General features: G+C 35.9%; 1 protein-coding gene, 1 non-coding gene and 1 pseudogene across 5 annotated transcripts in view; 2 read left to right on the forward strand and 1 right to left on the reverse strand.

The window, feature by feature from the left end:
* The window catches only part of ZRANB3 (zinc finger RANBP2-type containing 3), a 224,717-nt gene that overhangs the window by 150,119 nt on the left and 59,431 nt on the right, over positions 1 to 15,167 (reverse strand). For all 4 annotated transcript variants that reach the window (XM_006921034.3, XM_015596758.2, XM_025039574.1 and 1 more), the window contains exon 3: positions 109 to 127. In XM_006921034.3, coding sequence (XP_006921096.3) covers positions 109 to 127 — 19 coding nt within the window. The remainder of the gene's footprint in view (positions 1 to 108; positions 128 to 15,167) is intronic.
* On the forward strand, positions 10,429 to 10,532 carry LOC112470426. The gene has a single exon (XR_003042996.1). It is a non-coding gene; the product is annotated as a U6 spliceosomal RNA (small nuclear RNA).
* LOC112470639 lies at positions 11,001 to 11,119 on the forward strand (annotated as a pseudogene).

Consider the following 15,167-nt stretch of genomic DNA (forward strand, 5'->3'; position numbering starts at 1 on the left):
TATAAAGAAATAGTCATATGGAAAGACATAGAGTACACGGCAAATACAGACACTAAAAAATTGGCTGTGGAAGTTAATAAAAGACAAAAAAATCATGAAAACACTTACTTCATCAGCTATCATGCACCTGAAAAAAACAAAAACAAAAACAAATTAATTTCTTAATTATCAAAGCCAACCATTTTAAGAGTTCTGATTAAGCAGCTTGCCACAAAATAGTTTACAATGGTAAAGTACTAAGCCAAAGAGAGGTGTTTATAAGTGTGCACGAGAACTTGGGCCAGTGCTGATTTTTATAAGACTCTCCAGCTGCCAATGGCATATGGCTACGTGGGAGTGTAAGAGCTTCAGACATGCTGTTCCCCACTGTTTATCCATGGAGATAGCTACAATGACCCTTCAAAACTGGGAGCAAAATGGCAAGTGACTGTGCCAGTGACTTCCCCTCTTTCCATTAAACCTTAATATTGGTTTTCCCTAGAGATTACAAGGATGCTGCATTAAAGTGCAAGAAAATAAATGTCAACCAGATATCAGTATGTTAAACATATAATTATATATGCTATACTAGATATGTTAAGCCTATTTTCAAGATGAATTTTTGTTTCTCCTACCATTTTGCTAAATTTTCTCTATTTTTTCTTATTAGCCTATAGAAGTAAATTCTATCCATTGAAAATTGAAATTAGGGGGTATGAACTGAGGTCCTAAGGAGAAAAAAAGCAAAAAGCAAAAAGTTATAACAAGTATGTATGCATGGTCAGGACCATGAGGGGTCCCTTAGAGATAGTGAGTATATGATAAGGAGAAAAACAAACCTCTTAACTGAGGGGATTTCCAAGAAATCTAAGAAAATACTGAAATGCTATAAAATTTGAAAAGAATCAAGTCCCTATTTCTACTTCTCTCTTCCTTTTTCCCCCAATGTTCTTGAAATTATATAATTTTACAAGATTTCTTTTAACATAAAACAAATTAATAATTTGGTAATAAATATATAATCAAGGAATAAGTTTATAGGTAAAACAGAATTTCATTCTTAAAAAGAAAATGATGTCAGGTTACCTAATAAGTATTTTTATGAAAAAATAAAATAACAAATAATTTAACTGAAATTTAAAACATATGCAAGAGTAAAAAGTTTATTACATTTTTTGCAAACAAGCCTAAAAAGTAGAAATAAAAAAGCAATTTCGAAAAACATCATTTTCACAAAAATTCACGTGTATGTCTTTTTCATTTTAAAATACAATCCACATTTGATAAAGATGTCACTTGAAGTGTATATTATTTATTGAGTGTCTACTATGTATCGAGCACGGTTCTAAGTGTTGGGGATATAGCAGTGAATTAAAGTCTTTCTCTCATAGAAGGTGACTGGAAGAAGACAATAAACAAGCATATGATTCAAGTGGTGATAAGTGCTATTAAAAAAACTAAAACAGGGAAAGGTATCATAGGGAATGTAGAGAAAGATGTATTTTATAGAGTTATCAGGAACAGTCTTTTATGATAAGGCAATTTGAACAGATTTGAGCAAGACCCATAAATTGAATGAGAAAGGGAATTATGAGAAAATCTGAAACAGCTGCAGTCTCAACAAAGTGATGAGCAAGTGCAAGGGCCCTGAGGGAAGGCAGTAAGTTCGGTTTGGACATCTAACCTTTGTGAGATCCATTAGGTATCCAAGTTGAACTGTTAAGACTCATGAGTCAGGGGGATAGTCGGGACTGAGGATATAATAAATTCAAGAGTCATCAGAATGTAAATGGCATTGGAATGAGTGAGGATACAAGGTATTCTGAAACATGACAACTTGACTGTGGCTTGTTCTCTTCTATGTGCAACTCCTTGACTTTTTAGAATTAAGCAGCTGCTGAGACCTGCAGGCTGCTGGATAGACCTTACAGCTCTACTAGATAACATCAGAGCCAACTGATAGGCAGCTAAATTGCCCTGTGAGTGGCTAACCAACTGGACAGCAACATCAGGACCCTGGGCAGAAACTGATAGCCGTGGATGACTGGAATAGATTGGCTTTCGGGTATTCAAGACTCCTAGGGTAAGACTGCCTTTGAGCCCTCTGAATATGGTATATTTTCCTAAGACAGTATTTTCCTACTTTGGAAACTAGGAGAGTTCAGGTAGATTAGAGAGCATTAGGCTTCCTTCAGGTATCTCTAATGGGCTCACGGTCCTTAAACTTTAAGTACTATTCCCATTCCAACTTCTAGGATTCCTGCTATTCAGGATAGTTCAGCAACCAGATCTGATTTCCAATGAGACATCAAAGAAAAAATAATTGACCGTGTGAGAGGCCCCAACATTTCAAAGAGCAAAATAAGAGTGAATAATCAGAACATATCTCGTGAAAGAGAAGGGCTAGAAAATGGAAATTCCTGCACAAAAATTGTTTGAGCATTTAAGTAAATGCTAATGCCACAACCCCCACATACATAGTCTGTCTCTCTCTCTCTCTCTCTCTCTCTCTCTCTCTCTAAAGCTCAGTCATGACTTTCAAACTAAAAAGAATAGATGAATTTTTGAAAAAAGGATGATCAATATTGACATCTAATAAGGAGACTGGAAATTTAAGTGCAAGGATTATCTCGAAGCACAGTGCAGAAATTTAATAAAAATATTGAGGAAAAGTAAAAGACTTGAAGGGTAGATCTTGAAAATTAGTAGGTGAAATATAGATATTCAAAAGGAGAAAAGATACCACATGAAGGAGAGGCAACAATTAAGTAAATAAAATAAAATTTCTCTGGGCTGAAGAAACACTTCTGGTGGATAAATGGAAAGGGTAACCAAGTTTCAGCCTGGATTAAATAGAAAAGGCAAATCTGTACTCGCGTCCTTATAAAATTCATTAATCTTAACAATAAAAAGAAAACCTTATTAAGTGTTTAGACAGAAAAAACAATACCCATAAAGGGAAGAAACAGAACAGGCATGGGACTTATCATCAACAGTAGAAACTAAAAAACAGTAGAAGAGAATCTAGAACACTTGAAAGGGAAGCGGAACTCGGGAATCTTACATCCAGCCGAGAGGAGGGAAAAAAGTATTTCAGGCTAACCGAGATGTCCAAGATTATATGACCCAAACCATGTGAAAAAAAATACTTAAAATAACCAAACAATAAACAAATCTTAACACAGGCTGAAGATAGGACAAGATAAAAAGGAAATCTGGTAAGAAAATGATGCTTAATATGCATGAATTTAATGGATGATGCATATTCTAAATGAGAACTCTAAAAGCAGAAGGGTCTCATTCTGAACTCTGGAGGTGCGAAATTTAAGGGCAGTAACAAGAAAAGGGGTGCTAAAAGTACAGCAGCCCCCCGCTTACCTGTGGGGGTTCTAAGACCCCCAGGGATGCCTCAAACCTCAGATAGCACCAAACCTTATATGTTTTTCTCTTATACAAACATATCTATGATAAAGTCCAATTTATAAATTAAGACAGTAAGATGTTAACAACAATAACTGATAAAATAGAACAATTATAACAATATCATGTAATAAAAGTTATGTGAAACTAATTTTTAGATTTTTCACTCCAAATCTATTCCTGAAATTTGCATAACCATCCCTTGCAGTAAATGGCTTGATGTCACTGGTTTCAAGGTATCCCTTCCTCAAGTCCTCCTATAGGCTCAATGTTTCCTGGTACAACACGCTGCTGTCAGTAGGACCACATTTTCTGTTCATGTCTTCCACCCACTAATTTAATGCCTTTTCCATCATAACAAAGCACTTATCACACACTGGCCATAACTTCTGCAATTTAAGATACAACTGCAACACTTTTTCTTCACAATTTCATGGATAGAAGACTCATTCTTACCATAGATTTTAGCAACCCCAGCACAGGACTTTTTTTTTTCCTTTCTAAGTCCAGAACTTTCACCTTTTCACTTAAAGGAAGCACTTTATAAAGACTTCTCTTTGGCATATCCAAAATGCCAGCATCACTACTCTTGTGCTTTCAGGCCATTATTCAGTAAAATAAGGGGTAATTGAACAAAAGCACCGTTTACCGCAACTGTTGATTGAGAGGGTTACTAAGTGACTAGCTGATAGGCAGCATCTACACCTTGGACACGCTGGACAAAGGATGAATCGCATCCCATGTGGGATGGAGCGGAATAGCGTGAGATTTTATCATGTTACTCAGAACAGTGCTCAATTTAAAGTTTATGAATTGTTTCTTCCTGGAATTTTCCATTTAATATTTTCAGACTTCAGTTGACTGCGGGTAACTGAAATTGTGGAAAGCAAAACCTTGGAAGAAGGGCACGGACTACTGTATTTACAAAACTAATTGATAAGCCAGATTTGGCCCATGAAGAGTTAATTTGCAAATTTGTTTTAAGGTAGTCAGAATTATCTCTATAAATGCTGAGTTTTAATTTAGATTATAATTCAAAAATAGTACTTTAAAAATATTTTGGATTATCCGAATAACTAAAATCAGGTGCGTGTATATTTGGTGCTTTCTTTTGCATTTAGGATTGTATGAGGCATATCTTCTCCCCACCACTCCCCACACCTACACTGAATACTTCTTACTGTAGAATGCTGAATGAATAAAGATTTTTACAATAATTAGAAGAGAAAAAAGTAGAATAATCGAGATCTCTCTTGGCACATGCATGCAGAAAGTCATACTCATGAGGAAACTGTTATTTTTAGCTTTCAAGATTTAAACTTTGATTATCAGTAACTATGATAGTCAATATGAAATGAAGAATTTTTCTCTTCTTGATTACAGCTATAGTTACACATCTATTTGATACGGATTTCAGAGCTGACCTGATTTTTATGTGATAGAGGTGGCTGCAGGGTTTCTAAATCACTCCTCCTTAAAACGGGCCTTGGGATTTGTGACGGAGCCTGATGTTGCCTTCCCCAAGGCCCTCCTTCCCTCTTCCCTCACTAACACAACACCAGGAGTAGTTAGTTATGTGGCACAGTGTGTGGCCACTGAGACATTATCAGAAGTCACTGGGTGGTGATTCTGGGAAAACTTGTTAAAATAGGATCAATTCCGTTTGCAAGGGCCCTTTTGTATCTTCCTCTCTTCCTACTTCAAACAATGATGCCAAACCTGGAACTGTAACAGCTATCTTTTGATCTACCAGGAAGAAAAGGGCAACAAGACTGTAGCAGTGTGGCTCTGATATCTCAGCTGCTGCGCTAGTATGGACTACCTAACTAACTTCCTGTCGAGGGATGGGGGAAGGTAATCCTGTCGATTTTAGCCATTACTATTTGGCTTTTTATTCTGTGTGACTGGATTCAACTGCCTATTTTTAAAAAGGTAAATATAGGATATAAATACAGTTTAAACATTAAACAGACATGAGGCTATTTTCTTTTCACTATAAAACCCAACAGCATCAATTTGGTTTCTGCAAAATAACATCGTCCATCATATTAAATTAATATTGTTAAACTGAATTGGCTTTATTTTGTGATTTATTCTTAATTTTGTTTGTGTGTTCTCATTTTCAAAACATTTTCTAAAATCTATATATATAAAGAATTTCGACCTAGTTTGGGGTTTGAATTTATTTAACACAAAACATCTTTAATAAACAATAAGGCTTTGGATAATTTTTTCCTTTGATATCAGTTTGATGATTACTCAGGTTTTAGGACCTGTTTGAGAGTGAGACAGAGGCATTCATTCTGAATCCAGCCAATATTTTAATGTTTTCCCATGTCTTTCTTGGTGTAACCTTTACTGCACATTTCGATAGAAGTGATTACTCCCCTCTTCTGCCTTACAGTCTTTATCCTAAAAGGACTTCTACCCTAACATAAGTAACATTTAGCACACTTACTTGCTTATATGTTTGTCTCTTGCTCAGACTAAGGGCCTAGCACTATATCTGGTGCTCAAAGGTATACTCGGTGAATGACTAAATGAATAATGTGTATCTGGTAAAATTAAAAAACAATTTTTGATATATACTTGCCCTAATTCACCTCCATATCTCCACAAAATGGAGTAGAAACTATAATAGAAGTGCTCAGGTTTTACTAACATATAATTTGATAAATCCAACAACCAGGCAAAAAACGAATTCATAAACAAAAGGATAGTTTCCTACTATATTCTAAGAGAGGTTCTCAGTTTGTAATAAAATTATTTGACTTATTTCTCCATCTACCTATTGACATTTAAGTATCAATGATGCACATATCTTTATTAACGAAGCAATTATAATACTGTAAATCATTTTTACTACTTATAAAATCATTTTAGACGAGATCAAGCAGATCTGACTTACTTCTTCGTTGATTTTTATATAAATTACATTTTTGTTTGTAACACCAAAATACTCTAATGAATGTTATTGTCTAATTAGGCCCTAAAAATTTTCTACTAATTGCTGCCAGAAAAATCAACTTTTTTGACCTGCAGCTTTATAAACAAGGATACATAATTGTTTAAGAGCTAATATGTGATATAATGGCCCAGTGGGAATTATTATACAACCTGAAAACAATAATAATTCTCTCAAAACAGCTAAGCTACTTTTTTTTAACCATCTAGAAGGATGCAGAGACTATTTTCTGTTTTGCTCTTTATAGTAAAAGTTATAGGGCAATTCTGTGCTAATGAAGTCAGACTAATGAAGCAAAATATTTTCAAGATATAATCAAGCATTAAAGACTAGTTTAATTTTTTTTAAAGCTCATGAACAGAAAAAGCAATTCTTTTTAAAACTTCTTCTGGTTTTTGGTATACACAAAGGATTTGTTTATATTATATCGCATCTCTTATATACCTTGAAATTATCATAAGATCTTATGCACTTCCTGTATGTAACTGGTGTCTTATAATGGGAAAAAGAACTAATACAAAACAAAACACTAAGTATTGTTTTGTTTTTCAAAGTCCTAATGTATGCAGCAGATGTGGGTTGCTTTACTTAGTCTTTCTTTTCTTCCTTCCCTATTTAACAGCCTCTAGAATTCTTTGGGTATACTTTCCATGTGCTTGTGAACATTGGTGGGTAAAGATGTTGTCTGGAACTATTCAGGATGACAGGAGTATTCAGATGACATGAGTAGGCTACTGAATTAACCACCTTGGAATCAACCCACTCCTGGATTTCTTGTTATATATTATGTGATATATTAATTCCTTTTAGTGATTAAGCTCTTTTGAATTGAGTTTCTATTCTTGCACTTCATCCTAATGGAAACAGTGTTTATAAGTCGATCTCATTTCCTTCCAATTATAATGGCTAAATTTGAAGCTACTGTCCTCTGTAACTCTCCTACATCCATTACCAGTATTTACTTACTGACAGTGAACATCGATATTTGGTTTTATTGAACAGAACTCATCACCATCATAACAATAAAGTTTTTATGTTATCTTTCCATTTCAAAGTACTATCTTACCTCATTTGTTCACAGCTCAGCTTACTTGGCTTAGTCATTTCATAAAACAGATGAGACCAAGATGCTGGATATAGAGGTCTAGGATATTTTAAATTTTATGCTTGCAAATAAGAACAGTACATTAAGCTTTTACAGAAATGCGATGAACTGATTTGACTGCAACCAAAATAAAGTGTTTTCTAGTTTTTATTTTAAACAAATTTCTAACCCAAAAATTTTTTCTAACCAATGTCACCATAAAAATAAATAAATAATAAAAATTAAAAAAATAAAAAATTAATTTTTTTCTGATTCTAGGTCTTAATTAGCTTTAGTTCTAAATGTCAACATGTACTATATGTCATAATAACTTCAGAACATCTAGGAAAAAATGTCCAAAAAGAGGTTTTAAACGTGGTCTGGAACACATGCTAAAAGCCTTAGGCACAGATTTAGTATTTGCATATGGGTGGTAACTATAACGATGAGAATGGGTGACAGCTTTAGGAACTTAGGTGGAGCACAAAGAGAGAACAACTAAAGACTGAACACTAAGAGGGTGGGCAGAGGAGGACGCGCCAGGGAAAGACATAGACATGAGAGCTAAGAAGAGAATCAAGAGCAGCTGGGAGGCCCAGGAGACCTTTTCAGGAAGTAGCTGTTATATCCCAGACACTATGAAGAGGCTGAGCTACAAGAGAGCTGAAGCTGAAGGTTTCCTGAGTACATATACTTGTCACTTGCCAAAGCAATGAAAAACAAGGACTTTTTTCCTAATTTTCAACCTCAATTTTTTCCTTTTCTTTTTTATGTTTATGCCAGTATCATGTTAAAATATTACATTGTGCACTGTGGGGATTTTATACAAGATCACGTGTTATTTCATATACACATATATTTCAAGAGGGCTACACAAGAAATTGGTGGCTTCTGGTCAAGATGACGGAGTAGGTAAATGCTGTACTTGTCTCTTCTCGTGACCATATTAAGATTACAACTAAACTACAAAACAACCATCATTGAGCATTGCCTGTAGTCAGTGTGAACAGAAGTCCTAAAAGTAAGGACATACAGAAGAAGCCATGTAGAGACTGGTAGGAGGGGTGAAGATGCAGAACAAGCTGGCCCAATAGCCATATGTGGCAATAAAAATATCAGGAGGAATGTCTCAGCTGTGGAGGTCCCCTTGAAAAAGTGAGGGGTGCCAGCCCCACACCAGGCTCCACAGACCAGATTTCCAGTGCTGGGAAGAAAAGTCTCAACAATTTCTGGCTGTGAAAACCAGCGGAGTTTGTAGCTGAGTGAGATGGAGGGCTCCTGGAGTACCAAGCATTCTTCTTAAAGGGCCCATGTACAGACTTAGTTGCTGAAGGACTCACTCACTCTGAGCTCCCGCTCTGGGGCAGCATTCAAAAGGCACCAGGGATATATAGGGAGGGATCGAATTGTTTGGCTCCAGGGCAAGAGCTGGAGGGTCAGCTTTTTCTCAGAGTGCTGGCAGATCGGTCCTTTGCTGAGCCCTTCCCTACCCAGTGTGCAGACATAGACGCTGCTTTATCTAAGTCTCCATCAACCTGGCTAACATCCCGTTCACTAACCCTGATGCTGCTCTGAGATCCTGCCCCACCTAACTTGCATGCCCACCCAAGCGGCTTCCAGTGGCTTTTGCATACAAATGGCCTGTTTTGGCTTATGCTGCAGACTTTCCTAAAATATCCCAAATGAGACATCTGGCCTTGGCATGTCCCGTACCTCTTGCTAAGCAGCCCCAAGCCCGGCACTAGCAGCAGTAGGCCTAGTTTACAACTTAGCCTCTCCCAGGCATCTCCAAGTCTAGAACAAGTGGCGACTATCTGCAGATCACTTCGTAGCTCATACTAAGTGGCCCCAGGTAGGACACAAGCAGCAGCTGACCTTGGCTAGCAACGGAACCCCTCCTAAGAAGCCCCAGAAGCAACACACCCAGCAAACAGCTTTAGACCATACCGGAGCACCACCCAACCACCTCCAGGAATGACATACTCAAAGGGCAGACAGGGCAGGCACCAGAGCCCTGAGGGGAGTGAGTCAGACAGAGAAAGACAAATGCCACATAATTTCACTTATATGTGGAATCTACAGAACAAAATAAATGAACAAAACAAAAACAGACTCATAAATAGAGAACATTTTGATGGGTGCCAGATGGGAGGGAGGTTGAGGGAGTGAGTGAAAAAAGGGATGGGATTAAGAAGTACAGATTAGTAGTTACAAAATAGTCATGGGGATGTAAAGTATAGCATAAGGAACAGAGTCAAAAATACTGTAATAACTATGTACAGTGTTAGTTGGTTACTAGATTTATTAGGGTGCTCACTTCCTAAGTTATATAAATGTCTAATCATTATGTTGTATACCTGAAACTAATACAATATTGTATGTTGACTGTAACTGAAAATTATCAGAAAAAAAGAAATTGGTAACTGTTGCCTCCAGAGCAGCCAATATCTGGGACACCCTTGAGGAACATGGATTTAAAAGAGATTTCCTACTTTTGTACATATGAATGTATCCCCAATTCCAAAAATAAATAACGTTAAAGGTAAACAAATAAAATAGAGGTCATTTTATCATGTTGAAGATTCGCGATTCATGATTATGGACGAAAGTATTTTAAGACATTGCGGTGAATGGAAAAAATGTTATGACTTATTCCTCTGAACCCACGGTCCCTGTGGTTTGGTTTGAAGGGGAGACAGGTTAGAGATTATTAAAGTAACATTAAGTTAGCATTGACCAAAGAGACCATACTAAAGAGTGGTATGGTATACTCACTGTATAGTATGTCATCAATCATTTATATGCAGATGATTGATTAGTGCTAATGAACAGATTTCATATAAACATTCAAAAGTCAGTCAGTATTCTACCCACTTCTGAGGTTGAAACATGCATGGTAATAGATTGAGCAGATCCTGTTTTCAGGTACCAAGTTACCAAGTCCTGAATCCTGTACTTATGCTTCACAACACAATTAGAGCTGCTCGCTTCGGCAGCACATATACTAAAATTGGAACAATACAGAGATTAGCATAGCTCCTGCGCAAGGATTACACGCAAATTCGTGAAGTGTTCCATATTTAAAAAGAAAAACACAATTAGAGTATTTGTATTATTTATGTTTGCCTCATTAAATTCTCAGTGTAATCAAAATATGCTCTTGGAGAGTTTTGCTATTTTCTTTTTACAGAAGTGATTTATTCAAGAGATATGGGTGTAAATTATAGAAAAGGTGGTTTTGTTAATATAAAGAAACGGGAGAACAGCTTCAGGTTAAACAAAAATTGTTCAGTCCTGCAAGTCTTGGATTAAAAATCTAGCTGGTATGCAAAATGATTCTCAGAAATGTATAATGCTGTTCAGTTTTCTCTTTTCTATCTGTAGGAGAATTTGGGTTAAAAACAGCAACACGTGCATCCAAAGATATGGCTGCTGTAAATACCAGAGTATGTATGTCTTGGTATTCTAAGTAAATGATTAATCTAAGGAGCCTCAAGGTTTTGGAAACGAATCCGTGAAGTGAAAAGTTGCTTTTTAATGTCCTGTAGCCAGGTCTCCAGCCATGCCACCCTGAACGCACCCAATCTCATCTGATCTCAGAAGCTAAGCAGGATAGGGCCTGGTTAGTACTTGGATGGGAGACTATCTAGGAATACCGGATGCTGTAGGCGTTTTTTTTGTGGGTTTTTTTTGTTTGTTTTTTTTAAAGTCTTGTAGCCAAGCTGGATAAATTATAATTCAAGTAATTAGCAATGAATTTAGAACAAAGCATATTATTTATTTTTTGTAACAATGGAAAACTGAACTGCTTATAAAGTTCAGATAGAAATGTACAGCTGCTGCCACACCAAACCAGGTTTGGCAAATAAAATGGATATTCATTAACGAAGGAAGTTTTCTTTCTAGCTAAAGGTTAAAGTCCGTACAACTTGGACTGTATTTGCTATTTCTCAATGGGAGAAAAAGCTATTTTTATTTCCATGGATAACTGCAATTATGGGCAGTCTCTCACCTAAAAAAGTAGACTTTAGTTTCATTCAGATGTGGTGTAAAATTTCTATGAAGTAAAAAATTGAATTAGCAATATTTTCCCTTTTTAAATTATGGTAGCGCATTAAGGTCTCCGTTAGTCATCTTTCTTGTTTTTTTCCTCACTGTTGACTACTTGCCCACTATTCAAGTTTCCAACATGTTCTATAGCTACTGCCCTATTTTGACTTTTGTTTTATCCCCAAATTCCTTTCTAATCACTCTATATCTGTTGCCTACATTTTTTTTACTATGCACAATCTTCCTAACCATTTTTGCATAATGCTTGCAAGTGAGCTTCTGACAACTTTGTGGCCTTTTAGCCCTCATCCTTTGCAACATCTTTGTGGCAATTGACAGTTAACCCTTTTACTCTCCTGTGCATCTGTTTCCCTAGGCTTCTTAGATGCTGATCCTTGTTCTCTTCCTCTTTAAATTCTTCTATTTCCTTCCCTTTGCTTTCTAAATGAGAATGTTTCCCAAGGTTCTAGCATGAAAAATTTCCCCCTCGTTTTACAATTTTACGCATGAGAACTTCATTAATTTTTACCTCTTCTATTACCATATTTACTCATAGCTTATTTTTATCTGTTGTCTTGATTCCCAAGTTTCTGATCCACATTTATATCTGCCTGCTAGATGTTACACTCACAGAGTAAATAAGGTATTTATTGGGTTATTTAAAGTATTCTATCTTTTTAAAAAATCTTCTATGGACCCTAATCTTCCTGCCAGCTACTACCATGTTTCTTTGCTCCCTTCTACAAGATAATTCCTTGACACGGTAATCTCTACTTAACTCTTATCTTCCTCCCTTTCCATTCTGTCTTGAAGCCACTCAAGTGAGGCATTTCCCCACCACCATTCTATCAAAGTTGCTCTTGTCAGAGCTATGAATGATTTGCCAAATCGAGTGGTCAATTCTCAGACCTCATTTTATCAGATTTCTCAGGAGCATTTGCTATAGTTGTTCATTCCCTCTTTCTCAAAACAATTTCTCTACTTGGCTTCTAGGGAATCACATTCTTATGTCTTTTTACACTACTGGACACTCCTCAATCTGCTTTGCTGGATCCTTCTCCTCGTTGAAACCTCTAATTGTTGGAGCGCTCCAGTGCGCAGTCGATAGCTCTCTTCTTTTCTCCCTCTACACTTCCTACCTAGGTGATCTCATTTACTCTCCTGATGTTAAGTATCACCTATTTGGTATTTTGCTTTAGAACACAAGTCTCCCTTTACCTGTGGTTTTGCTTTCAGAGGTTTCACAGTTATCTGCAGTCCAAAAATATTTAGTTGAAATTTTCAGAAATAAATAATTTCTTACAATTGTGTATCATTCTGAGTAGTATGAGGAAAACTCACTGTCGTTCCACTCCATCCTGCCTTAAAGTGACTCATCCCTTTGTCCAGCATATCTGCACTGTGTATGTTCCCTGCCCATTAGTTACTTAGCCCTCTCTATTAGCAGATCAAGGACTATGGCAGCATCGTGGGGTTTGTGTTCAAGTAGCCTTTACGTGACTTTATAATGGCCCCAAAGCACATGAGCAGTGATGCTGGTAATTCAGACATGCCAAAGAGAAGCCTTTGTAAAGTGTTTCCTTTTGCGAGAAAAAAGTTCTCGACTTAATAAGGAAAGAAAAAAAATCACTTACTGATGTTCTAAGATCTACAGTAAGAATAAATGTTCTACCCATGAAATTAGGAAGAAGGAAAAAGAAATTCATGCTAGTAATTGCTAGTTTTGCTGTTGCACCTCAAATTGAAAGTTATAGCTACAGTGCATGGTAACTGTTTAGTTAAGATGGAAAAGGCATTATATTTGCGGGTGAAAACATGAACAGAAAGCATACTCTGATTTATGACATGTTGCCTTAGAAAACATTGAACCTATAGGAAGTCTTCAGCAAGGGATTCCCTGAAACAAGTGACACCAAACCATTCACATCAAGTACGGGATGGTTACAATAATAGAGAGAGAGAGAAAGAGAGAGAGAAAGGAAGAGAGACTACAGTCACGTAATCTTTATTACAGTATATTGTTATAATTATTTTATTATTTGCTGTTCATCTTTTACTGTGCCTAATTTATAAATTAAACGTTATATGTATGTACAGGAAAAAAAACATAGTATATAGGATTTGTACTACCTGGATTTCAGGCATCCACTGGGGGGTCTTAGAACATACCTCACAGATAAGGAGGGACTACTATAATTTTTATTAGAACATAGCCCTGCTCATTCATTTGCATACTGTTAATGGCTGTTCGTGCAATAAGAACAGAGTTGAATAGTAGTAATAGAGACTGTATGGCATGCAATTTCTAAAATATTTACTATTTGGCTTTTTATAGAAAAAGTTTGCCAATCCCTGTTTTAGAATATATCCATGAATAACTTCTTAAGAATTAGTGACCTAAAGGAAGTTTCTGGTATCATGCTAAAGAGTTATCAGTTTGGTATGATAAATAAAACCATTCTATTAAGATTGGATGAAGAAACAAAATGTATATTTATCAGAAGACTGAACACACAGAGCCCATACCAAAAGATGTAACTTTATAGGAATAAGTTCAAAGTGCTATGCTTGAGTATAAAAACAGAATTGTTATAAACTCAGAATTGAGAAAATACAAAATAAGTTTTGCATTGCCTGTTAAAAAAATCATATCTCGCACATAGAGCTACAACGTCACAGAGATAGCGAATTAGAGAAAAGGTAGTCTCAAACTGATAGAATCTTATGTTTCAATCCTGCTGGCCAAATACTGAGATCCTTCTCTTTCAAAAGCATATTATCAACATCCTTTACAAATAGCACTGAAACTGCAACTCAATTATAAGTGAACAATACAAAATATTAGCATATAATATTTTTATAACATTTTGACATCATCTTGTGATTTAAGGTGCCTAAAAATAATCCACTAATCTCATATGCTTTTCCTTTAAGAACACAAATCAAATGTCTATAAAAAGCCAATCTAGGAACTGAGGTGCTATAATCAACCAACTACAGTTTATATGTCTTCACTCTCATTCCTTCTTGGGTGCAGCTTAGTGAGTAAATGCTACTCTAAACCTTGAGTCTGTGGTCATGTTTCCCACTACATGGTACATATTTTAAAACTGTGAACTTTAGTTGATTGCATATTTAATGTCACCTGTTGAATGTACCATTAAAAACCTAATGTTATCTGAGGCTGGAGTTTAAAAACACTGTATTTCTTTTTTTCAATATTATTAAGGTATGACTGACAAAAATTATATGTTTCAGATGTATAATGTGTTGTTTTGAGGTACAAATACATTGTGAAATGATTACCACAATCAAGTTAACATACCCATCACCTCTCATAGTTACCATTTTTTTGTGTGTATATGGTAAGAACACTTGAGATCTACTCTCTTGGAAAATTTCAACTATACCAATATGTTATTATTAATTACATGCTGTACATTAGGTCTCCAGAACTTATTCATCTTATAAATGAAAATCTGTATACTTTGACCTACATTTCCCCTTTCCTCCCACCAAACCCCTGATAACCACCAATTTACTGTTACTATGAGTTCGACCTTTTTTTTAGATTCCATGTATAAGTGAGATCATGCAGTATTTGATTTTTGTGTCTGGCTTATTTCACTTACCATAATGCCCTCCAGGTTTATCAATGTTGCCATTTGG

Source organism: Pteropus alecto, unplaced genomic scaffold (genome assembly GCF_000325575.1).
Source record: "Pteropus alecto unplaced genomic scaffold, ASM32557v1 scaffold3, whole genome shotgun sequence".
Classification (NCBI taxonomy): Eukaryota; Metazoa; Chordata; class Mammalia; order Chiroptera; family Pteropodidae; genus Pteropus; species Pteropus alecto.